The sequence below is a fragment of the Panthera pardus genome, unplaced genomic scaffold (assembly GCF_024362965.1).
Source record: "Panthera pardus isolate Hobbes unplaced genomic scaffold, ASM2436296v1 HiC_scaffold_11, whole genome shotgun sequence".
In the NCBI taxonomy this organism is placed as follows: domain Eukaryota; kingdom Metazoa; phylum Chordata; class Mammalia; order Carnivora; family Felidae; genus Panthera; species Panthera pardus.
Genome location: NW_026526666.1, coordinates 11,237,805 through 11,264,199, shown reverse-complemented (window position 1 = coordinate 11,264,199; position 26,395 = coordinate 11,237,805). Strand labels below are relative to the sequence as shown.

The following is a 26,395-nucleotide window of genomic DNA, read 5'->3' as shown; positions in this document are numbered from 1 at the left end:
CCCCACTTCAGTTCTTCCCATCCCCCATTCTCTGATCCTCAGCCCTCCTCCTGAAGCCCCTCGGATCCTCTGTTCCCGGGGTGGGGGTGGGGGGCGCAGGGGTCGAGAGCTCACCCGCTTTGGGACTGTTCTAGACTCTGGAGGAAGGAGAAATAGTAACTCCCCACTTCCCCATCACCCTTAAAGGTACCTTCCCTCAGTGGAAGGTTCCCTCAGTCGGTTCCTTGAGGGAGAACCTAACTTCCGAGGGTTTTTTAGGTTTGGGTTGCGTTTCATTTTTGCTTTCTATCCTGTATCTGCCCTAGGAACTTGAGGAAAAACCATCCTTTTATGTTTAACATTGAGGTGGGTGTGTTGGATATCTGCAGAGTTGGCCTTTCGTGGGTAGAATGCAGTGTATATTGTTTGACTGTCAGTGAATAGGAGCGTGTTTTCTGTTAAAACAGTGTCGATAAGTAAATAATGAGCATTGGATTAGGAATGAGTGTTTCCCACTCTAGGGTGGGCTGGTCCATTGCTCAGGGAGACTGCAGTTAACCTTGAAGGTGTAGTTCTGTTGAAACAAAAGACAGGAAGTGTTTGAGGAAAATTCAGGTTCAGCCATCTAGGTTTATGATTAATCCGGTCCCTAGGCCTTTGGTTACTCTCTAGCCCTTCTTTTATGGTGGGTTTTTCCCTCCAGGGGAAACTGATACATACATGATGTTGTTGATTGGTTTTACAAGACCAGTATCACCTACCAACATTTAGCGGATGAAAAGTAAGAGCAAGTTTTAAATCTCAGAGATCAGGATAAATAAAAGCAAGGTTAATTCCGGCTATTTACATACTTGTAACTACCAAGAAGTGTCTCTGTATTGTGCTGATAAAGCCTTTGTCAAGTTGACCTTCATTTCAGCAGGTGCAAAGTATTGATGATTTTAGCCTGATGTTAATGACCATGAATCCCCAGTAATCATCTATTGGTAGCACTTCCAGGTATTAATATTTGCTGTATTTTTTAACATTGTTTTGCTCTCATTCTGAAGTCCATCTTACTACTGTACTCTGTAGCCAGGCTCATAGCAATGAGATGCAAGGAGTTGGAATCATAGCAGGCAATTATAACGCCGTCTCTTACCTTCCTGATTAGACTTTCTGTAGGTAGACTTCCGGAAGATTATTAGTTTTCAATAGTTAGATTCGAAGTTTTCAGAGCCACTCTTAGTGCTCACAGATCTGTTCCGTGATTGTTTCCAGATCTCCAATAAAAAAGCACAAAGAAAAAACTGTGCGGTAGGTCTCCCCAGCAAACACAAAGTGTACTGCGATAGGAGGGTAAGACACGGGCCCCCAGCAATAGCAGCGGAAAAAGCTAAAAGCAGAACAGGAAATCCCAAAAAGATATATCTTATTACATGAGTGGAGAACAGAAAATAAACTAAGGTAAGAGACTAAAGAAACCAAAGCAGGGGTGATTACCAGGGCCTTAATGAGCAGAGAGAAAAGAGCAAATAATTCTCTTTGATTATTTGGCATAATAAGCAAGACCCGTTTGATACATGTTTGGGTCTTGGAAATCCTTCCTCTGCCTTTTTCAACAACTGTTTGGTCATTAGGTGAAGAAAAACATTGTATGCAGAGGATATTTATGTATATGTCCAATCTGTGTCACTAGATTATAAATTATTTGAGAGCAGGTAGTAGTAATTTTTTTAAAAGCTTTGAGTCTTTCCCTGTGCCTGGGACATAGTTTGACTTAATAAGTGTTTGTTGAATTTAGTTTGAAGCAGTCCCCTTATGGTAGACTAGAAAGACAAATTACTGATAAGGTATAAACTTAGTATAAGCAGCCCATTTCTTTTTGCCTTGATGTAACTTTATTTTCCCTATCTGATGTCTTATGAAACTCCAGTATCTTAAGTGACTTTAAAATGATGAATTTCCTGTACGAAAATGTCTGATGTTTACATGTATAATTTTGCTGTAATGAAATTTGAAGCAGACTTGCTAATGTAATCACTGCTAGTCATTTTAGGGTTTTATTTTTCTAAGAATCTGACCTGAGTGGAATGAGGTAAATTTAAGAGAGCACACTAGGAACTGATTGCTGTTTTTTAAGAACAGGTTCTGAGTGTTTGATTTTGACAAGTTACTGAGCTACTTTGGGAATTTTTTTAAGTGAATTTTTAGTTGATTTTGTGCTTTTCTGAACTAGCCCTAAATACATGAATAGGGACACAAATAGTATTGGGTTCCTGAATGGAAGCCTGCAGACTTGGGTGCCTGGGTGGGTGGCTCAGTCAGTTAAGCTAACCGGCTGGCTTCAGCGTAGGTCATGAACTTGCAGTTCGGGAGTTTAAGCCCCACATCAGGCTCTGCTCTGTCAGTGCAGAGCCTGCTTCGGATCCTCTGTCTCCCTCTCTCTGCCACACATGCGTGTGCTCTCTCTTAAAATAAATAAGTAAATAAATAAAAGAATCATGCAGGGGTGCCTGGGTGGCTCAGTCGGTTCAGCGTCCGACTTCGGCTCAGGTCATGATCTCGTGGTCTGTGAGTTCGAGCCCTGCGTCGGGCTCTGTGCTGACAGCTCAGAGCCTGGAGCCTGTTTCAGATTCTGTGTCTCCCTCTCTCTCTGACCCTCCCCTGTTCATGCTCTGTCTCTCTCTGTCTCAAAAATAAATAAACGTTAAAAAGAATCATGCAAACTGATTATGGTGGGCATAATGTGTTCAGTCTACAGTGGATTTTTGTCTTGGCAAAATCAGGTTTGCAGTGCTACCAGTTAATTTGCAGAACAGGATTGGAATTCTTGGCTTTTCTGAGTGGAGTAGAGTGGTGTTTCGAGGGATTGCCATTGAATTGGTGTTTGGTGGCATGATATGAGAAGCAGAGATTTATTTGTTTGTTTCTAGAGGAAATCTGTCCCGTCTGTGGTGGTTGACCCGGGAATGGCTTGTCAGCTTGTTTCTAAAGGCTATTTTTTCTTATTTCCTGAATGTTTGCTGCTAATAACTAAAGATCACATCTTCTAAGTTTCAGTTCAGAGCATTTCAGTGAGAAAATGGCTTATTTATTGTGAGGCCATGGAGTATGGAAATTGACAGCACAGACTCCAAAGGCAAACCTGGGTTCAAATCCCAACTCTTCGGCTCTTTTACTATGTGACCCAGGCAAAGGCAGAGTTTTCTATCTCACCATATCCCATTTTCCTCAACTGCGACATAGAAATAATTTTTAGAGGTGTTTTTTTAAGGTTTACATGAACTAATTATATATATATATCATATACATATGTATCATATGTATCATATATATATATGTATGATACATATGATATATATATATGATACATATGATATATATATATATATCATATGTATCATATATATATCACAGAGCAAGGTCCCTGGCATGTAGGAAGCACACAATATTAGTAGGTGTTATTGCTGTCGTTTTTAGCACTTTCCTGTGAGTTACAGAATTTAATATTAAACATTCTTTTACTCCCTTAGCATTTTAGCAAAGACGAAGAATTTGTGTATGGTTTTAGTTTTCATTCGGTTGGTTTTAAGTATTTCAATATATAGCTAAGATTCCTGAGTTGAGGAAAACAAAGCTTATACATGTCGTGATCTCAAACATCTGATGCAAGGATTTTTAGGAGAGTGTGTGTGTCTGTCTCATAGAGTGTGGGTTTCATAATTTTGTCACGCAAATTACCTTTCTTGAGTTTTTCTGGCCCGAGAAAAAGAAAGGCAAGGGATTCAACCATCTGGTGTCTTCTCTGAATTGTCCATTGTCACACTCCAAACTCTACAATCTTAAGTGCCTCCATCCTCAGAGTCATATACATGGTTTTGTGGACATTGTGACGATACAGGGTTGTACCTTCTGTGAGATTTAAAGGATTTTCAGTGGTAATTTTGATCAAAAGTGTTTTTTGCCTTCTGAAGACAACTTCCCCATTGTCCCCCAAAGTAAGGAGCAATCCTAGGAACAGGTGAGAAGAAACAATGGATGGCAGTTAAGAGTGGAGGTGGGGGGAATCCAGGACAGGGGTGTGTGGGTTGAGGAAAACAGGACTACAAGCAGGCATTGAAGTAGAGAATGCAGTAATATGGTTCCTCCCTGCCAAGTATTTCCAAAGTCTGTATTTCAGGTCCAAAGCCAGAGTTCCCAATCTAAATGTATCCCTTCTGCTCAATGAATCCTTTCTGACTTGCCGAGCCACAAAGAATGTTATCCTTAATTGTTACTGAGTTCAGTAGAAACTAGAAAGGAAAATAGGACAGCACAGGATGACAGGGTTTATACACACCACCCCCCCCCCCCCCCCTTCTGACCCTGAGCCTTGAGAGCATCTGCTTGGGTCCTTTGCATAAAGCTGCTTGGGGAGGGTGAGGCTGAAGAGTTCTATGGGTCTGCCATCCCAGGACTGGCGAAAGCCAGGAGGAGCCAGGAACTCTTTTAACAAGAGATAGGAACTGTAAGTTATAAAGGAGAGAAGAAGGAAGGGTAAGTGACAAGTAAGTTGCAGAAAGAAGAGAGAAGCACTAACTTTGTTGTGGGGAGGTGTGGAAGGTAGGGGTGCCCCATCTCTTAATTTCTGCTAACTAGTCCCTACTGTTGGGGTAGATGGTACAGGAGTAACGACAGAACCAATCTGGTTCTTCAGTGATCTAATATTTGGGGGTACAAAAATGATCAGGTCTAGTCTGATGTATCAGTTTCTTCCTATTGCCTCTTGTTCTTAAATTGAAGGCACAGAAGAAATTCTCTTAAAAGGCATTACCCCCTAAAGACTTCACTTCTAGACCTTTAGCTTTCACCACACTGACTCTTAACGCATTTGTTCCTCTTGGGAAGTTTACTGAGTAATTAACTTCTTATTCAGCATGCCTCATATCAGTCATCATTTTCCCCCAAAACCAGTTCCTTTTCTAACATCCCTGTTTGTGTTAATGGCGTCATTATTGGAGTCAGACAGTCTACAAGCTCAGCTGATCTGGGATTATTTCCCCTCTCAGCTCCTTAAATGGAGCCAGTACCAAGTTACTGTAAATTCTGCATGGAGTCTCTCGCATCGGTATTTCTCGTGCATCCTTACTGCTACCATCCTAGTTCACACATTTTAGCCTCATACCTATGCTGTTACAGTTTTCTCCTGCCTACTTTTCCTGTTTCCAGTTTCCCATACATCAAATCAGCTCTGTCCTTCAAGCCTTAACCTTCCTAAAACTATGCTTTCACTATGATGCTCACCTGGTTAAAAATGTTTACTGGCTTCTCGTTTGCTAAAAGAGAAACTCCAGTCTTGTTGGCTGTAATTCAAGGTACTATGCTGTACATTTCTTTTCCAACTAGCATTTTTTGAATACCCCTGAGAACCACACTGCTAGGTGCTAAGTTTCATCAAGTTGATTAGGACAGAGGATTTGTCTAAGAGAGCAAAGTCTTAAGAAGACAGATATATAAACAGAACAGCTGAATGTGATAACTGCTCCTGGACTATGGATATAGATACATATGCACTATGCATTTAATATAATGTAAAAAATAACTGTGATATGTTTAGAAAATCAGTTTCTCAGTCATTAAGTTAAAATTGTGACTTGGTTAGGGGAGCCTGGTTCAGTCAGTTAGGTATTGTCTGACTCTTGATTTCAGCTCAGGTCATGGTCTCATGGTTCATGAGTTTGAGCCCCACATCAGTTTGGGATTCTCTCTCCCTCTCTTTTTGCTCCTCCCTGCTTGCTCTCTCTGTCTCAAAAATAAATAAATAAATAAACTTTTAAGAATGTATTGTGACTTAATTAAAAGCTATACAGATTCTGTGGAAGCAAAGATATGGTTTTCACCTGTGTCTGGAAGTCACAAAAAGCTAGTGTAGGCAGAAGAATGTCCTTTTCTTTGCCCAAGTATGGAGATAACCATTGGCCTGAACCGTGTCTCTCCCAGACTTTCCCAGAAACTGGCCAGGCCATCTCCTTCCTGGAGCAAATCAACCTGCCAAGTCAGGAGTAAACTTGTTTTTGATTTCTAAATTAGACAACACGAATGATAGAAACTGGCAACTCATCGCAAAAGGAAAACTTCATTATCCTTGCTGATGAAACCAAATATGTACTCCAGGGATGAGAACTGACTAGTCACTCATTTTAACTGTTCAGTATCCTGTTAGAGTCGGTGGTGTCATCCCATTTTATAGATGAAGAACAAATTCAGAGGTTAAGTGGATCGAGGTACTATGAAGTAGCAGAGCCAGGATGTAAACCTGGGCGTGTCATATTCCAAAGCACATGCAGCTTTTCATTGACATGCTGCCTCTTAGGAGAATTACTGTCCCTGAAGAACTTTGGAGCAAAGAACAATTGCTCGGTCTGTTGTTGGTAATTTTCAGCTGATACCAAATTGTTAAATTTTTTAACCCCCCCCCCAAAACAAAACAAAAAACAAGCAAACAAAAAAATAAAATCAATGATCTCTGATTTAGAAGACACTTTAAGGGGTGCCTGAGTAGGTCAGTCAGTTGAGTGGTCAACCTCAATTCAGGTCATGATCTCGGGTTCATGGGTTCAGGCCCCACTTTGGGCTTTGCGCTGACAGTGCAGAGCCTGCTTTGGATTCTCTGCCTCCCTCTCTGCCCCCTCCCCTCTCTCTCTCTCTCTCTCAAAAATAAACATTAAAAAAATTTCGAAATCAGAATTTAAAAAGTAAAAAACCACCATCAGTTATAATATTCATTGTGGGATTTTTTGCAGTTCCCAGAGAGCCGGGTTATGAGCATGGCTACAACACAAATCCCTTGACTGTTTTCTGGTTCATCTTCCATACTATACATTCTGTTTCTTTCCAGTGTGGAATCCTGATGGAGTCCATAACTTCCTTCTACATTGACATATGAAGGGTTTTTGCATTTCAGGCTGCTCCTGGAATTGTGGCCCATGAATCATTTTACTGGGAAGAAAATCAATCTATATGTTATTTTTCCTTCATTGTGGTATTTTACGACTCAGGTGGCATTATTTCAGAAAAACAAAAATTTAGGGGAATGATGGACATAGATAATACAGACAGATACACATACATATGTCAATGAAATCATGTTATAATTTCATTTTAACTAAAGAAAGCCAACTGACATATACTTACAAATATACAAATATACTTCATGCTTCTGGTATTTTTCTAATGTTAAATGACATACTTTTTAATGCAAAATATTAACATAAAATCTATTATTCATTTTCATTAACATACATTCCAGTAGCTTAACTAATGTAGTTCTTCTGGTTTGGTCTTGTCTCAGACGAGAGTACTTGAAAGGGTGTAAACAGATATCCAGGTAGACAGACTTGTTTTTAATAGCCTTGTGCTAAATGTCCTCATTTTGGGGAAGAGATGTTTGAATGTTTGTTTATGGGCATGAGCCACTTCCTTCTTTTCCTCAATATACATATAAATCTTGTTGGCAACAAATAAGAGAGACAGTGAGAGAAACAGACATATACACATAGTGAGATAAAGAGACAGACATTCACACACAGAGAGATACAACTAGAGATGCCTAAGTCTTAGAGCTAAACAAAACAAAAACCTGATATCATCATGGTGTCCCAGAAAGTGGATTAGACTGGATCTTAAAAAGACGTAAGTGTTAGACCTAGTTTTACTGTGTAACTATAATCTTCAGTAAGTCACTTAACAACCCTGGCCTCAGTTTTCATCTGTAAAATGGAGAATGCTGAATTAGATTATTTCTCAGGTCCCTTCCAGCTTTGTGAATCTCGTTTTAGCTGAGGTTTTTCTACCACACAATTCCTAAAGCGGATAAAATGAGATCAGATGTGAATGATGGTTACCAAGTAGCAGTAGTTTACTAAGGAAGGCTTTGAAATCCAGTTACCTTGGTTCAAGTCCTATTTCTGCCACATACTAGATCTGAGACTTTGAGCAAGTTATTTAGCCTCTGTGCCTCACTTTTCCAATCTATAAAATGGGGGGGTTGGCGATGGTTATAGCATCTGTCATCCAAGCTTGTTGTGAGGATTGAATTAATTTGCATCAAGTACTTGCAACACTGCCTGGAACACATTAATGTTTATCTTTTCTGTTTTGTTTTTATTTAGCTCAATAAATGTTTGTCTTTTTTGTTATTACTATTCCTGCTTGAATTCTTCTTAGAAAACTATGCTATAAAACTCTGAGGTGGTGGTGATCAACATAATAGGCTCAATTATATCATTCATTTCTGTACCAAGCATAAATCCAGAAAATCTGGTATCCTAGAATCTGCTTTGAATAGAATGTGTTTGAATAGAGAACTGAAAGTATATTTAAATGTTGACCCAGAACTGGTTTCTTGAGGCCTGCCTCAAAGTCTATATTGACAGTATTGGATACACAAGCATCTTGATCCCTTAGCACTGTTGCAGTTTCTAAGTGCGTTATTCATATTACATTTCAGGATCCTGAAATTTGTAATTTCTGAAACTGTGTCAAAACCATCCTGTTTTATAGAATACTGTCTATAGTGTGGCTGGAAAAAGCAAATTGATAGCAATAGGACAAACAAAAGGCATTCTGAGCAATATGTTCCAGCACTCTCCCAGTAAGGGGAAGTCTTAGATCTAGCTGTTCTAATAGCGTTTAAAAGTGCATGTTGCAGTAGTGTGCTCAGGCCACCATAGCAAGGTCCCACAGACCAGCTGGCTTAAACAATAGAAATTTATTGTCTCACAATCCCAGAGGCTAGAAGTCAGAAATCAGTGTGTCAGCAGGATTGGTTTCTTCTGAGGCCTCTGTCTTTGACTCGGAGATGGCCATCTTCCACCTGCATCTTCACGTGGTCTTTCCCTGTCCCATGTTTGTGTCCAAATTTCCTCCTCTTATAAAGACACAGCCCTATTAGATTATGGCCCACCCTAATAACTTCATTTAAACTTAATTACTTCTTTAAGGACCCTATCTCCAAATGCATCACATTCGGAGGTGTCTGGAGATCAGGACTTCAATATATGAATGAGGGCAGGCACCCAATTTAGTCCAAGCATTTAAATTGTAACACATAGACACGTAAGGATCCAAATAGTCCAGAATATCGTTTATCTTCAACTGAAAGATTGATTTGACATATGTAGTAAAGCTTATATTGCTTAGTGCTATAGAATTCAATAAAATGAGATTTGTTTTTATGCCTTGGTTTTAGAATCTTTGTAAATAATAATAGCAAAAACAGCTCTCTTAGGTAAATGTACAAAAGATATGCTTTCTAGGTCAGAAAATTATCTTCTGATAGTATTTTGACATGTTTTTCTCCCCTAGCCTAATCCTAAAATGCCAAAAGTGGAATGAGAGGTATCACACTCTTATCCCCAGATGCATAACTAACGCTTCTAGAAAACCAGAAGCGCCAGAGGCTGGAGAAACCTCAATCTTTTTGAGATAGTCAAGGTAATATGTCAACGCCTTCCACCCCCAGATAATAGGATGCTTTGGATACATTTTTAAAAATAGCAGTGCATTTTTGTCCATATTTAGATTGAATGTTTATAAATAGGACATGTTTATTTGATTTTTTAAATTCCATATATTCTGGGTTTTTAAGGAAGTACATTATCTAGTGGAAAGCTGTCAAAAAAACACCCATTTTGTGTGGCGGTGTTGACTCTGAATTTTAAGAATTAATTGGCCTCCTTGGCCTAGCTGATATGTATGTGAAAATCCTTACATAATTGAAGCAAATTTGCTTTATATCTTTGCTCATATCTTATTGCTAATACTAAAAACTTACTAAATGGCCTGAATCCCAGTCAGTTGTAGCCCAAGTATAAATTTCTTCAATTTGACATCTGAGTATAAAATAAAGAAGTGATTTTTATCCAGTGTTGCAAGCATGATTTTCTGGGTAAAACAACTGATTTGTTTTTTATACTAGACAAGTTGACTTAAGGAAAAAAAAAAAAAGAAAACAGATCTGTGTAGATTTTTTTAGGTGTTTCTATATCCAGAAATATCTAAGACTCATCCAAAAATGTTGTTTTCCCTCTTTTATGCCCCATATCATTCACCATTTAGAAATCAAGTCTTCGGTTCCACATAAAGACATACACACGCCCTGATACTAGATAGACAAACATCCCTCTTGTGTTCCACTCCACCCTGCCCTACTGCTTACACAGCTATAGAGATTGTTTGGGGTGTTTCTTTTTCTGCCAACCAATCTCTGTGGTGAAGAGGCAACAACGCCTGCTCTCCTGGAGGATTCATTCAGAGTTCCAGAGCAAAAGCTGGGACCTCCTCAAGAAGGAGAAGGAACGACCAGAACTAGAATGAATGGAGCTTGAGCATTATCCAGGGAAGGGAAAAGGTCAGAATAAAATGAACAGAGCCTAAGCCACGGCAATGCACCTTCAGGGCAAAATTGGCAGTGCCATTTAGGAAGTTCAGTGGTGGATGAGGGTGCCCTTCTTGAGAGCCACAGCCCTTGTGACTGTTGGCACATAAAAGTTTGTGGAGAAGACTCCTGCACTCCTGTTGGCCCTTACTTGATGGAAAGTAGCATGTGAACAGACCGAATGGTCCTCTGGGCAAAACTGATGTTTGCAATCACTTATTGATAACCTAAAAATAAGTTTCGTACTTATCCCATGAATAGGCTTATTTTTCCAGGGTCTTAAAATATGTATCATTTATCTTTTTTTCTTATATATATATATATTTATATTTTTAAACTTATTTTATTTTATTATTTTTTTTAAGTAGGCTCCTCACCCAATGTGGGGCTTGAACCCACAACCTTGAGATCAAGAGTCAACCCTGAGATCAAGAGTCACATGCTGTATCAACTGAGCCAGCCAGTTGCCCCTGTATTTATTTTTTAATTGAGAAAACTATAAAGCTTAATATAATAGCTACAGCTAGTATGCTGTACCACAGCATATGATAATGTATCCAGACAACTTGTCCACCACTGGTTTTTATTTCAAGTTTATAGACTGTAGTGTTCCTTAGACAAACATATCTGCCACTAAACTCTAAGGAAAGTTGCATCTTGGAGAGATTCAAGTGGAAGGAATGAGCTGAGCATCTGGTTGAAATGATCTTGTCTTTCAAAGTCACTTAATGGATGATGACAGTGACAAGTAACAGCTCATTTAGAAAACAAGTAGAGAGCATGTCTGTAGACTACAATATGGCATGCCAAAAATCTGGCAATCATATTTCTGATGATTAGTTTGGAGCTAGCAGCAGCAGCCTTTTTCTGAAAGTCTCGGGCCACGTAATTTATATATTAGGCAGAAACTGGAGTTTCATTTAAGACTGAGTGCCGTAAAGTTCAAGACAAAAATTATGGTTTATCAAATAAAATTTAAAGCCTATCATTTTTTTTTAAAAGCTTGCTGGGTCTGATCTATTAGGAAAACATACACCAAAAGTTGGCATATAATTCAACACCTAATGTTGGAAAAAAGAAACGGGGAAAAGTAGGAGCTGGGATGAGTCATTAGCCTTACAGACAAAGTCCAGGTGGTGACAGGTTGATTTGTTTGTTCACTGATTAGCAGGAGGTGAGGGGATAAGCGTGTACCTTACACAAATTTAGCAGTTTGAAAAGTTGGGTTGTAATTATGTTATTTTTCTCTGAGCATATTGTGCATAAATCATGGTGATTTAAGCAAATAGGCTTTTGTCAATTCAGGGAGACTGTCTTTTCTCTTCTAGGACATTCATAAATTAGTCCTTGAAACAGCATTGGACATTTTAAAGTAAAAAAGATTTTGAGGGTGCCTGGGTGGCTCAGTCGGTTAAGTGTCTGACTCTTGATTTGGGCTCAGGTCATGAGCTCATGAGATTGAGTTCCCCCTCCCTGCGTCAGCAAAGAGCCCTCTTCGGATTCTCTCCCTCATTCTCTGCATCTCCCCCACTCGCGTGCACTCTCTCTCAAAATAAATAAACATAAAAAAAAGATTTTGAAAGCCCTCACCTTCCCTAATGATAATTGCAAAAGGGAAGTGAGATTCATGGTATGTTTCCTATATTACTCAGCCTCAACTTGAAGAAGTGGCTATTTTCTTCTTTCTGTGTCAACCTACACCTGTCAGGCCTTACCAGCTGCAATGACAGTTGACATTCATGGGATTTATCAAATCGTTTATAGTATGGTCACATAGACAATAAATTTCTTATTATTTTGCAGCATTGGACACTTTTCCACCATGCTGATGGCATTTTGAGTATATTTGTCAATTTTCCCAAATTTTAACTGAAGAAAACCTTGAGAATTTATACTTGAGGACTAAAGTGTGACTACCGATTATCAGGTCAGTATCACCCCCCCCCCCCACTCCCACTTCCGTCCCCACTCCCAGGAATATCACCATCATCCTGCAACAGTACGGTTTTACTATCTTTCATATATTAAATTTATCATGATGTCTTGTGTATTGAGATTAGATTCAAATAATAAAGAACAGCAAAGAACTGTTGAATTTTAATATTGATAAAGAAAGGTAATGGGAACATGTACAAACAGACCTATTGCTTTTCAGTCACATAGCTGTGGCCCTTTTCTTCCTCCTGTGTCAGATTTGCATTGTCTTCACTTCATGTAGACACTAAGCTGGGTGAATGGGCACATATTGGCAGGATGTGCCAGATATTGAAATTTGTGTGCAGAAGTGATTTATAAATGTAGATAACAAGAATATTATTCTTTATACCATTGACAAAGAATGGAATTTTTTCTTGTCAGGGCTGGACTCCTTTATAATTAAAGTGGCTCTAAAGAGTGTTTCAATTTTACTCCTTTATGAGGATGTGTGTTTATTACAGCAGATACAAGACTTTGATTTAGGTACAGTCGGTTTTAGTTCTTTGTATATTCACTTTAGTCTTAGTTCATTGGATTCTCTAACAATTCTTGATTTTTACCCATGAAAGCTTAAATGGAACCAAGAAGGACTTTAGAGATTATCTAGGCTGATTTTACCTGTGAGGAGGCTGCGTGCCAGTCTAACTGGGTACTTTTTGTCCTCAAAGTCACAGAGTTGCTTAGTAGCAGAGCTCAGACTAAAATTCTATACTCCTCACCCCCCCGTCTGTCATGCTTTACTCACATCACATTGCTTCCTTAAGCCCCAGTTTTAGATCTCTAAATAAGAGTATTTAAGGACTACAAAGATACTGAAGGAAAAAAGAATATGCCTGAACACCATCATCTTTACTTTGGTGCTTCTCCATCCAGTTGATTTACTCAGTATGGTTGGTATTTACAGAGTACCTTCATAGATGCCCATTATTCTGCTGAACATCATGGGAGGGAAGAGGATGGGCTTAAAATGATGAGATTTTCCCTCTGCTTTATAATTTCTGAGATATTAAAATATGAAACCTTCAGGAAGAGGGGGAAGGGTTTTATCTAAGAAACCAGTGTGACTCAACTGATTTTTGAGTTCGAGCCCCGCGTCGGGCTCTATGCTGACAACTCAGCCTGGATCCTGCTTTGGATTCTCTGTCTCCTTCTCTCTCTGCCCCTGCCCCACTTATGCTCTGTCTCTCTCTTGTCTCTCAAAAATAAATAAACGTAAAAAAAAAAAAAAAAGAAAAGAGAAAGAAATCCCACAACTAGAAGATGCAGACCTGAAGATGCAGACCTGACATCCATCTGTCTGCAAAGCTGCATGCTCTTTCCAACATATCTTTTTTTTTTTTAATTTTTTTTAATGTTTATTTATTTTTGAGAGAGACAGAGACAGAGTGTGAGCCAGGGAGGGGCAGAGAGAAAGGGAGACAGAATCCAGAGCAGGCTCCAGGCTCTGAGCAAGCTGTCAGCACGGAGCCTGACGTGAGGCTCGAACACACAAACCATGAGATCATGACCTGAACCAAAGTCGGACACTTAAACAACTGAGCCACCCAGGCGCCCCTCTTTCCAACATAGCTTAAATTAAGTGTAGCTTTATTAGGTGTGGGGTTTTGTTTTTGTTTTTATTTATTTGTAAAATACCTGTTGTGAGATGTCTTCTGTAATGCTGAAGTGAGGATCACTCACTAGTTGCTAAAACTCAGTAGTTAGAAAGTCAGCAGAGCTGAAGTTTGATTGAACATATTTTGCCATGTGGCAAAAGATTTGTACAGCATGTCCTGGAACATAATCTGACAACACAGTGAAGTGTGCCTTTTCTACATGCTTTCCTGCACTTAGAGGCAGTAGGTCTGGAAGGAATCAATGACTCTTTTGTGTGCCTCCTAAAATTTAATGTGCTCATAAGAGTTGGGAATTACGGGAGGGTGTGTGAACTTGTCATGTTGCAATTCCCTTTAAAGAAAACTATATGGAAGTGACAATTTGCAAGTACAATACAGGAGAAGGAAAGGAGTATTTACTCAGCTTTGGAAGTTCAAAAATGTATCTCACTGTGCACCCTGTCAGAAGACCCTTTGAAAATTGTCTGGCAATCTAACTTCTGTCTATATGTGGCTTTTGAAAAATTAATCTTGTGGAAAGGATTGAGTTTGTGCTATGCGGTTTGCCATTTAACATGTCTCAAAAGATGCAGGACTTCATAGAAACGGGAACTTGGGGAGTCAGATAAATTCAGTTAGTAGTAGCCTGTCCAATGAAGATGTTTAAACGACAATATATTTTTTAAGAAACTACGTAAAAGTATATTTGTATATGGTTGCATTGAGGTTCCCTGTGAAAGTAGACAGACAGTTTAAAAGAAAAATTTCTCCCATACTGCCACCAGACATTCTCTTTGCTTAAATTTCATTTCAACCAACTTCAGAGGGATGCCAGAATGTTTTATATACAGTTTAGGAATTCGGTTATCTAAAACTGAGAAATCTTTTCATGCTCTAACAATTTTTCGGTGAAATAGTGTTCACTGTAACACAATTTTACCTGCACTTCTGGTGAACAAAACTAGTGACTAATTCTTTCTGAGACCTCCCAGGATGTTTGTAAATATGCCTGGAGGAAAAATGATGGAAAATTAATCTTTGTGAGTGATGACGAAATTCATACTTAAGGTGAATTTTATTTTCTCTTACTGCTCAGTTTGTGATTAACATCAGAAAGCTCCCATTTTTTTTTAAACTTAATTCTAACCATTTGCTGCCTTAAGGCATTTTATGCTGTGATTGTGGCTCTTTCCTTGTGTGACTCACTTTATTTTTTTTCCTTAGCCGTATCAAACCAACTCTGTCTTCTGGAGATTGTCTGATCATTGTCTTTGTTTTAGGCTTTCAGGATGAATCTGGAAAAGCTCAGCAAGCCTGAACTCCTAACACTATTCAGTATTCTTGAAGGAGAGCTTGAAGCAAGGGACCTTGTGATAGAGGCTTTAAAGGTACGTTAAAAGAAAAAAAGAGGTCATCGTATGTTTTGAAAGTCGTTGCATTGGTTGTAATTTCTTTAACTAAGGTATTTCTATAGCCCCTGTTGAAGTTAGAGGCCTGGATATACACACTGATACTTGCTCCCGCAGCTACCTTGCGTGGTATGATTTTAGGGACACTGGTAAAGCCTTTCCGACTCCAAAATATTTCCTTTAGTCTGGATCTTGAACGTCATTTTTTTAGCTTAGAGGCCTTAGCCATTTTTGAATGCCAACTGCTTCAGAACCTGATGAAACCTGCTTCCTAAAAACATATATATACAGCCATATACCAAAATTCAGTATATAATATCTGGGAGATCAAGGACTCCATGAAGACCATCTCTGGATTTTCTAGACCCCTGTTGAAGGATTCGTTTGTTTTAGTGTGTGATATCTGCTAAGACACAAGGGGTGGGGGAAGTGGGTGTGTGTTATATGGAAACTCTACTTTCCACTCAATTTTTCTGTAAGCCTAAAACTGCTCTAAAAAACAAAGTCTAATTGAAAAAATACAAGGGAGTATAACTCAGGTATTGTGAATCCCTTACACCTCTGTAAGAGTGTTTCCCAGTCTGTCCTGAGATCAGACTTGGAGAGGCGAAGAAAAGACAGTAAGAGTATCTGAGCAGCAGGAAGAGGAGAAGGAGGACAAGTGACCAAAGGAGAGAGACTTGAGCATGCTGGAGAGAGCAGAGCCCCTGCAAAATACACCCGGTCTAAGGATCTAACAAGATTTTTGTAGTTTCCAGTTTTAGTTAGAGCTTGTATCGATATACATCTGGTTTTGTTTTGTTTTGTTTTTTCTTCTCAAGTTAGTTAACATACAGTGTAGTCCTGGCTTCAGGAGTAGAGCCCAGTGATTCATCACTTACATATGATACCCAGTGCTCATCCCAGCAAGTGCCCTCCTTCATGCCCATCACCCATTTGCCCCACCCCCACCAACCCTCAGTTTGTTCTCTGTTATCAGTGTACATTTTGAAGCTCACTGGTAAAAGGTTTATTAAGTACTTTGTTGTTTTCCCTTTTCAAAATTATCCTAGCTCCTTCTTAAATATTGCATTAGTATTTCGTATGTGTTCATATGACCCTCCATTGTTGAAGACATTTTTTATAGCAACAAAGATAATTTCCTCATTGCCATTCCAGGAGGCTCAGAGAATCAGTGATTTCCTGAGTAGCTAACAATAACCACTCAGTCGAGTTCATACAAAAAGCTATAGCTTTTCTCTTCTCTAGCTTGCCTTTTCCCTTCCTGCAGTGATAGAAGAGTAAATGTGTTCATTTAGTCAAACCTGGGTAGTCTTTTCTTGGATTACTCTGAAATTATAATTGTGATAAAAATAAAATCTAAACCGTTATTTCTATATGCTGTTAAATTTAAAGTGACGTGCTAGTTTGTCTTTCAAGGCTGACCGAAAAAGACTGACATTTCTGTCTAATAAATATGCCTTAGGGTAGTTTATCACTGAAAACTATTGGATTTTTGTTTGATGGCTTTCCCTCGTAGCTTTGTAACGTGTGATAAGTAATTTCCAGTGGTTTCCCTCTCCAGAGTGCATGAGGTGATTCCCTTCTGATGTGGGGGGATGGAGTCGGTCATATTTTCTTCCTTTCCCTGCTTACTTCAGTCTTGGTTTGCGTAGCTTCCCAGGGAATCACATGTTTATGGCTTCGACACGTGCCAAGGCACATACGTTAAAGGTCATTGCCTGAGTCTTTGCCTTCCATACCAGTAATTAGAACTATGACTTTGGTCAAGTCATTTAGTCTCTCTGGAGCAAAGCTTCCTTCTCTGAGATAAGAATAAATGATTAATAACTAGTATCTGTGTGTAACACTGCAAGTATTTGCCCGGCATTGCAAATACTCCCAACGGTGTAGGATTCATTTTTTTTCCCTTTATGTATATTCTTTCAGTGCATATAGTATATGCCATATCCAAGGAACGGTCATTGGTCGCTAATAATATGAATGGATGCCTCTAGTGTGCCCTCAACAGTGCCTAGTTTTTTAATGACTCCCCTGCCAGCACATATTGCATATAAATATTCACTCTGGCTGGTGATTCATTTTTGCCACCTCCACAGGCCTTCCCTTTTGTCACTATTGGTGAATTTTCTTTCTTTCCCTGTACATCGCTGGAAACTATTCTATTTTTCATAACCCTATCCCATTGTTACCAGTAGTCCTAACCTGGTTAAACCCAGGACACCCTCCCATTTTTTATCCCGGGTTTATCTGCTCAATGAAGAGAAGAGAAAAAAGAATCGGGGAAAATTTGAGATCGTTCCTCAATCCTCACTCCTATAGCCTGTTGTTTTCCCACTTCTTTCTCTTGGTTCTCATCTGTGACCCTGGCTCTCGTGTGGATAGGCGTCATCAGCTTAGAACCCGAAGAGTTCACTGCCTGGGCTGCACCAGGAAGCTCTTGGTTCATGGTGATGGCTCCTTTTAAAACCCAGAAAGCATTTTCTAGGAGCCATTATAAATAGCAATCAGATTTTAGAAAACTACAATAGTTTGGTAATGTGTTAAACAGACTCACCTGAGAATCTACTGCTATGGGCAGGAGGACTCCGGGAAGCGGTTCCCCCTACAGATTACAGTTGACTTTTACAGAAACTTGTGGACTTCAACCCTTCCACAACTGAGGTAGGGGTGGGGGGCTGGCTGCCTCTAATGGAAAAATCAGGCTGACCTTACCTTCTCTTTGCTTTTCAGCCTCAGAAACCACACAAACCTGTAGAGCTTTTGTGTGCCCATTTTGCTAATCATTATACCCTCAGCACCCAGCTTAGTGCCTAACATATAGACACTCAATAAATATTTGTTGAATAGAGGAAATGATGGTGCCATTGTGATTTGTTGCTTTAAAAGATTGCCATAAGGGGCTCCTGGGTGGCTCAGTCAGTTAAGTGTCCAACTCTCCATCTCAGGTCATGATATCAGGGTTTCCTGAGTTCGAGCCCCACATCAGGCTCTGTGCTGACAGTGCAGAGCCTGCTTGGGATTCTCTCTCTCTCTCTCTCTCTCTCTCTCTCTCTCTCTCTCTGTCTCTCTCCCTCTCCCTCTCCCTCTCCCTCCCCCCCTGCCCCTCCCCCACTCACACTATCTCTCTCAAAATAAATAAACTTAAAAAAATTATAAATAAATAAATAAATAAATAAATAAATAAAAGATTGCCATAACATTTTAAAGTGAATGTTGTGAATTGCTAAATTTTACAGCTTGTTCTCATGTGGCCGCAACACACTGCCTTCTGGTTTTAACGTCAACAGATGTGTCGGTCCTTGTTGCACATGTTTTCCTAAAATATATTTTTTCTGCATAGATCCAATGTTAGTGACTTTAGGCAGCTTCTGACAAGTTGAAAGAGCAGCTTGAGAAGGAAGAGCTATAATTAAGGGAACTTTTGGATATAAGATACCATTCAGAATCAGGCACAAGTGTTGTGTTTAGTCTGCATATGGCTTGGAGGTGATAAAGTTATCTTCTGAGGCTTGAGCTATATGCAGTTTAAGTTGAAATGAATAGCTTGGCCAGAAGTGATACGTCTTGAAGCAGTCTATTGTTAGATAAAGTAAGTAGCAGCTGGGGTCAAAACTGTTTCAGGCCTTCAAGAAAAGCAACTGCCATACAAGATTCTTAAAGTTCAAATGAACTCTCTTTTTACTTGTAGAGTAGCTTTTTGTTTTTTATTTTTGTTTATTTGTTTGGGTTCTGTAACCTATACAGATTTTACTGTTATAATTTCTATAATTCTTGTTTGACAACTTGTTGGACTTCTTGGACTAATAAGGCAGCTTACTAATTTTCTTCCTTTATTATTCTTTAGTAATTCATGCTTAGTGGGTTGAAAAGGTTTTGAAATAGTTATGATGGGTTTTTTTTTCTTTCTGTTTAAGTAAAAGAGCTTACCTTTGTCTTTCCCTCTTTACCTTCAAAATAGATTTTTTTTCCTGGACATAAAATCTGTTCTTCAACCTTGCATATCTGAATAAAACCATATGGTTCACTGTTGCTGCTAAATAAATAGTAGGTCACATTGGCAAGGGTTGCATTTATATAGGGTTATAGGGTTATATTTATTATAAAGTTCCCAGATCCTACATACAGAGTTATAATTATAAAGAGCTTCATTCATTTTCCAGAATTTCTGCTAAAGTGCCAGATTGCAGCTACACCCTTCTAGAGCCCCCACTGTGGTTATGTTCTTTTTCTCCCCAAGATATAAAAGCCTCCTCACTCTTCTGTTGCAGCCAAGACATGTTTGGCATGGAACCAGGAAAGTCAATAGAAAATAGTGTCATATTCAGCTCTTCTGTATTTCAAGTCTAATTGTTACAGAGGCCATTTATACTGTATTTGGTCCTAATTGAACTTTTATATAAAGTGATTTTCTGTTTTACAAGGGATTATGTCAGAGAAAAACATTCTTTATGAAAGTCTTTCTCTTTGACCAGTTTGTCTTCATGAATAAGAACACTATAGGAATCCCTTCCACATCAAAAGCAAATTACATTGCTCATGAACCAACTGTCTAGGGGAAGCTGGGGTAGAATCACACAGTTGAGCAAGAGAGCCTCAGCTCATTAATTCCAAGCAGATCTGGGAGATGGCTTCCCAGCAAGGACTGACTACTCCAGAAGAAGACAGAGGACATCATGGCCATTTAAAAATTTTGGAAAATAAGGGCACTTGGGTGGCTCAGTTGGTTGAGCATCCAAGCCCCATGTCGGGCTCTGGGCTGAGTGTAGAGTCTGCTTGGGATTCTCTCTCCCTCTTTCTCTGTTCCTCCCCCCCCACCAAAATAAATAAATAAACTTAGAAAGAAAAAGAAAGAAAGAAAGAAAGAAAGAAAGAAAGAAAGAAAGAAAGAAAGAAAGAAAGAAAGAAAAGAAAAGAAAGAAAAGAAAAGAAAGAAAGAAAAGAGAGAGAAAAGAAAGAGAGAGAGAAAAAGAAAGAAATCAGTGGGCTGTTTGGGACATATTTTATTATTTATTTATCTATTTATTTAGTGGATTGGCTGATATTTTTAATTCCTACTCTCTCTGAGTAAAGTATATAAGTGAAATCCTAGCTTTTTAAAAAAAGAAACATAAAGATAATTACTAGGCAGTCTACAAAGCTATCAATTAGAATATTCAGTTAAGTGTAGCTGTTAAGAGCATGAAGCTTTCAAATCAAAAGGTTAGCACACTACTATTTAATCGTGTACATTAAGCCAGTTATTTACCCTGTAAGCTTTATCAGTAAAATGATACGGGTTTGGGGAGGATTAAATGAGATACCAAATGCTATTTGAGGTGCCCAGTGTTCATTTACTCTTCTTATTATTAGAACATAGGTTTTACAGTCCACCCATTTTGGAACAAAAGTATATTCCATAAAGCAAGAAATACTGATAATAATGCTGTTCTTCATAAGAAAGATTAATCTTTAGATTAAGTCTTTGTTGTCAACAGGGCTTATACTTTAGCTTGTGTTTCTTTTAGGAATTGTTGGCTTTGAGATGATCTATCCCTACCCCCACCACCAAAAGTGTGTATTTTCAGACAGCAAGGGTTAAGGGTGTGTTCTGGGGCATTAAACAGATGTTATGTTATATCCCCCCTCACCCCTATAATGAAAACAGGAAATACAGGGACAATGTGGAAGCCTTTTTAGAATCGATTTTTTTCCCATTGATTTCTTTGTGTATTTTTCTATTGTTTGATTTGGCATACTGTTGTTATACTTTGTTGTTCTTTTTTTTTTTCATTTTTTTAATGTTTATTTTTGAGAGAGAGTGAGAGAGAGCCAGTGTGCGCACAAGCAGGGGAGGGGCAGAGAGAGGAGGAGACAGAATCCGAAGCAGGCTCCAGGCTCTGAACTGTCAGCACAGACCCCAACACAGTGCTCAAGCTCATGAACCATGAGATCATGATCTGAGCTGAAGTCAGACTGTCAACCAACTGAGTCACCCAGGCGCCCCTATATTTTGTTTTTCTAAACAGCTTATTGAGGTATAATTGACATACAGTAAGCTGCATATATTTAATGTATATAAATTGATACTTGTTAGATGTATTCCCTCATGAAACCATTACTACAATCAAGATAATGAATATATCCAATCTCCCCTTGCAAATATTCCTCTGTAACCCTTTTACCTAACCATCCCCACTCCTTCCTACATCCTCACCCAAACCACTAATCTACTAGAGATTAGTTTACATTTCCTAGAATTTTATATAAGTAGAATCCTATAAAATGTACCATTTTCTGTCCTGTTACTTCACTCAGTGTGATTATCTTGAGATTTATCCATGTTTTTTTTTTAATTTTTTTTTTTTTTTTTTACATTTTATTTATTTTTGAGAAACTGAGACAAAGCGTGAGCAGGGGAGGGGCAGAGAGAGAAGGAAACAGAATCTGAAGCAGGCTCCAGGCTCTGAGCAAGCAGTCAGCACAGAGCCTGATGCGGGGCTTGAACCCACAAACTGTGAGATCATGACCTGAGCCGAAGTCGGACACTCAACCGACTGAGCCACCGAGGCGCCCCAAGATTTATCCATGTTTTTATTGTATTAATAGTTCATTCCTTTTATTACTGAGTAGTGTTCTATTGTATGTATGCTCCACATCGGTTGATGAACATTTTCATTGTTTCCACTTTGGGACTTCTGCAAATAAAACCGCTTTGAACATTCACATACCAGGGTTTATATAGACATATGCTTTCATTTCTCTTGGATAAATACCTACGAATGGAATGGCTGTATTACCTAGTGGGTGTATGTCTATTGTTGCTGTTGCTGTTGTTGTTGTTGTTGTTGTTGTTGTTGTTGTTGTTGTTGTTGTTTTAAGAAACTGCCAAACTGTTTTCCAAAGTGGTCATGTCACTTTACATTCCCACCTGTCATGTATGTCATGTCTAAGTCTCGTTGCTCCACACCCTCATCAGCACCCTGTATGGCCACTCTTTTTAATCTTAGCCTTTCTCATAGGTATATAATATCTCACTGTAGTTTTATTTTGCATTTCCTTTTTGATTAATGATGTTGAGCATCTTTTCATGAGCTTTTTCACCGTCTATATTGTTCTCTGATTTGTTCAAAATTTTGGCCATTTTTAAAATTGAGTTGTTTTTTCATTATTGGGTTTTGAGGATTTCTGATCTATCTAGATCCAAGTCATTTATTAGATACATATCTTGCAAATATTTTCTCCTAGTTGGTGGCTTGTCATTTCATTCTCTTAACTATATCCTTTGAAGAGCAAAAGTTTTTCATTTTAATGAAATCCAATTTATCAATGTTTCTTTTATGGATTTTGCTTCTTTTCCTAAACCAAGGTCAGAAAGGTTTCCTCCTATGTTTTTTTTTCTGTAATTTTATAGTTTTAAGCTTTACACTTAGATCTATGATACAACTTCAATTAATTAATATATTATATAGTACAACATATGGATCAAAGTCTTTTCATATGGATGTCCAATTGTTCTAACACTATTTGTTGAAAAGACTGTCCTTCCTCTGTAGAATGGCCTTGGCATCTTTGTCACATCAGTTTTCCATATATTTGTAGGTTTGTTTCTGGACTCTGTTTCGTTCCATTGATTTACCTTGATGCCAGTACCATATTTTCTTGATTACTGTGGTAAATCTTAAAATAAGAGAGTGTTAATCTTCCAACTTGTGGGGTTTTTTTCAAAGTTGTTTTGGTTATTCATGCTCCTTGGCATTTCTATATGAATCTTAGAATCAGCTCATCAGTTTCTCCAAAAATCATATTGGGATTTTTATTGGGATTGCATTGAATCTATAGATAAATTTGGGGAGAATAGACATCTAACAATATTATATTTTCTAATCCATGACAATGGTATTTCTCTCTATTTATTTAGGTCTCTCAGCAGTGCTTTATAGTTTTTAGTGTATAGGTCTTTCCCATCTTTTGTCAGATTTATCCCTAACTATTTCCTATTTTTTATGATATTATAAATGGTGTTGTTTTTTAATTTTAATTTCTGACTATTATTGTTATACAAAAATAAAATTGATTTCATATAGATTCATTATCCTGCAGACTTGCTACACTCACTTAATAGTTCTAATAGCTTTTTTATAAAAAGCTATTTTATACAAATAGTTGGATTTTCTACAAATAATCATGACTGCAAGTAAAGACAGTTTTACTTTTTTTTTTTCTAATCTAAATGCTTTTTATTTTTCTTGCATTATTGCATTGGCTAGAACCCCCAGTACCATGTCAGAGTGGTGAGAATACCGTTGTCTTGTTCTTGACAAGGGGAAAGGGGGAAAATGCTCAGTTTTTCATCATTAAATATGATGTTGGCTGTAAGTTTTTCACAGATGTTCTTTATCAAGTTGAGGCTATTTCTTTCCATTCCTAATTTGCTGAGTTTTTATCAGGAATGAATATTGGATTTTGTCCTGTGCTTTTGCTGTATCAATTGAGAAGATAATTGGTTATGTCCTTGCTCTGTGTCTGAAATATTATCTGAGAAAGAGCTTCATCCCCTTATTGACCTTCTCTTGACCAAGTAGTGTGATGTGTAGTAGCTTTTTCAGCTTTGCTCTACTACTTTTTAGAAACTATAATTCTGTAATTTAATTTTTAAAATTAAATTTTAAAGTTCAGTAATTATTTTTCCAATGGCAAAACTTAATAGTAATTTAAAAATCATAAACATCTCAAAAAAAGAAACAGAATACTTCTGTTGCTTTATGCACTGTTCCCTTTAAAGCTGCTTTTGTCCTTTGTCTTTATTAGTTTTAATAGTCTATTACCTTCTTATTTTTTGATAAATAATTTTATTTATTATTTTGGATAAATAATTTTTCTAAAGAGGCAAAAACAAACATCATGTTCATTTTTCACCTTCTGATAGAATATTATTATCTCTTTCTTAGGAGTAACAGAAGTAATCTAATTGAAGATTAAAGATTATCTTTTCATGTTGAATGATTTAAATTGTATTTTAGTATGTCATATGACTAGTCAGGAAATAGACACCCAAGTATACTTGGGGTGCCTGGGTATCTCAGTCGGTTGAGCTTCCGACTCTTGATGTCGGCTCAGGTCATGATCTCATGGTTCATGTTCGTGAAATCCAGCCCCATGTAGGGCTCTGCACTGACAGCATCTGAGCCTGTTTAGTATTCTCTCTCTCCCTTTCTCTCTGCTCTAACCCCACTTGTACCTGCATGCATACACTCTCTTAAATCAACATTTAGAAAAAATATATATACCGTTTCTTTATTATTTCCTAATTATTTCTTAATTTGGACCACAGGAAGATAATTCATTTTAAAGAGGATTTATTTATAGGCAACAACCCTACATCTGAATGCTGCTCCAGAGTGAGTTATTGCAGAATAGGTAGACATAGTATTACTTCTCTGTTATGTTTTTGAGTTAAAAATTCAATACTGGTTTCTTTTATTAAATTTACTAATCTCAGAACACCTATTTATTGAGGAGAGTTGCTGTAGTCTAAATGGCTTTATGTAAAAATCTACTTACAGAAAAAAATTTCTATAAGTTACTTCCAATTACCTTCAAACAGCTCATGATAACATAGTTATATTGATCTAGTTCCAATTAATTCTTTATAAAAAGTAACCCTTGGTTAATGGCTACATGAATTAGTAATATATCCATGTGGTGAACTATTACACAGCTATTTTAAAACATGATGCATATGAAAAAGTTTTAATGACATAGTAATAATGTTCCTACAGTGTAATGCTAAATTTGCAAAGCAGGTCATAACATTAAATATATCCTTTAATCTTGATCATAACAATTACATGTGTGCATGTGTGTATACACAGAAAAAGGACTCAAACAAATAGATTGAAATTTGTAGTTGTGGTGTTAATAGTAGTTGTCCCTGGGTAGTGGAATCATATGCAAATTTTACTTTTTTTCCTTCAAACTTCTGTATTATATGTAAATTACTTTAGAATTAGAAATACTTGCTTTTAGGTAGCAATAGTTTTATACAACAGCTTCTTGTTTATTAATAGTTATGCCCTAAGAAAATAATTTAGTCACATATTATTCACTTTGTAGGGAAAGATACTAGAGCTAATTAGAACTACAGTTAAATTCTTCCCTGTTTGTTTTTCCTGATATTGTTGATATTATTCTTTTCCAACCCACTCTAAATAACTCAACTGTCTCTGCTTGAAAACCAACCTAAGCTCCCAAGCTATGCAATAAAAAGATCATAGAGTTTAAGGGAAGAAGAAAGGAGGCTATGATAAAAATACCTTTTCATCATACCAGAGTCTAAAGAGGTATCTTTTAAACATTTTGAAATACGTTCCATCATTTTGTCACAGTTCAGGACGTCCATACCCACCCACATATATGTATCGATTAAAACAAAAATTTCACTAAATATATAGTAACTCTATGTCTTACTATAATATTTATACCATGTCATACTATACTACACTATTTTCTTTTTTTTATACTTTATTTTTCATTAAAGGCAGATTGTGATCCTACTAACCTAGTTTCATTATCTACTTTTAGAAATGTATCCTACAGATGTACTTAGGCCTATATAATAAAGTGTATGTGTAAGGACATTTATTGCAATATTGGTCATAGCAACAAAATGCTGGAAATAACTTGTGTGTGTATTAGTAGGGTTCTGACCAAGTAAATTATGGTATGATTACACAACAGAATACTATGCAGTCATTAAAGAGAATGAGAAATCTTTATGTATAACATTCTCTAAGATATAGTAAGTGAAAAAATAATGCACAGAAAAGTGAGCATAGGGAAATACATCTCACAAAGCCTCTTCTTTGCTTCCCCTTGACTCGGTTCCTTTGAGAATGGTAGGAGCTCCCCAAAAATGTTCTGCCCCGGAAAGGGAATGAAATTACTAAAAGGCATGTATGTTACCAGGTTCAGTGGTGGGTACACTAGCAGAGAAGAGCCAAAAGAAGCAGGAAAGGCTGGTCATATATATGGGCTGTTTATGAGTCGGGTATTTA

General features: G+C 37.7%; 1 protein-coding gene and 1 long non-coding RNA gene across 4 annotated transcripts in view; one reads left to right on the top strand and one right to left on the bottom strand.

Annotated features, from left to right (window-relative positions):
- Positions 1–2,056, bottom strand: part of LOC109272058 (uncharacterized) — a 112,503-nt gene extending 110,447 nt beyond the window's left edge. For both annotated transcript variants that reach the window (XR_002082240.2, XR_002082241.2), the window contains exon 1: positions 1,121–2,056. This is a non-coding gene — a long non-coding RNA (uncharacterized LOC109272058). The remainder of the gene's footprint in view (positions 1–1,120) is intronic.
- Positions 1–26,395, top strand: part of CTTNBP2NL (CTTNBP2 N-terminal like) — a 49,389-nt gene that overhangs the window by 648 nt on the left and 22,346 nt on the right. The window contains exons 1-3 of one of the 2 annotated variants that reach the window (XM_019457847.2): positions 9,310–9,435; positions 12,182–12,305; positions 15,231–15,338. In XM_019457847.2, the coding sequence (XP_019313392.1) occupies positions 15,240–15,338 (99 nt within the window). In that variant the 5' untranslated portion in view covers positions 9,310–9,435; positions 12,182–12,305; positions 15,231–15,239. Of the gene's footprint in view, positions 1–9,309; positions 9,436–12,181; positions 12,306–15,230; positions 15,339–26,395 lie in introns of those variants that run through there. The other variant, XM_019457846.2, reaches the window with a different exon arrangement.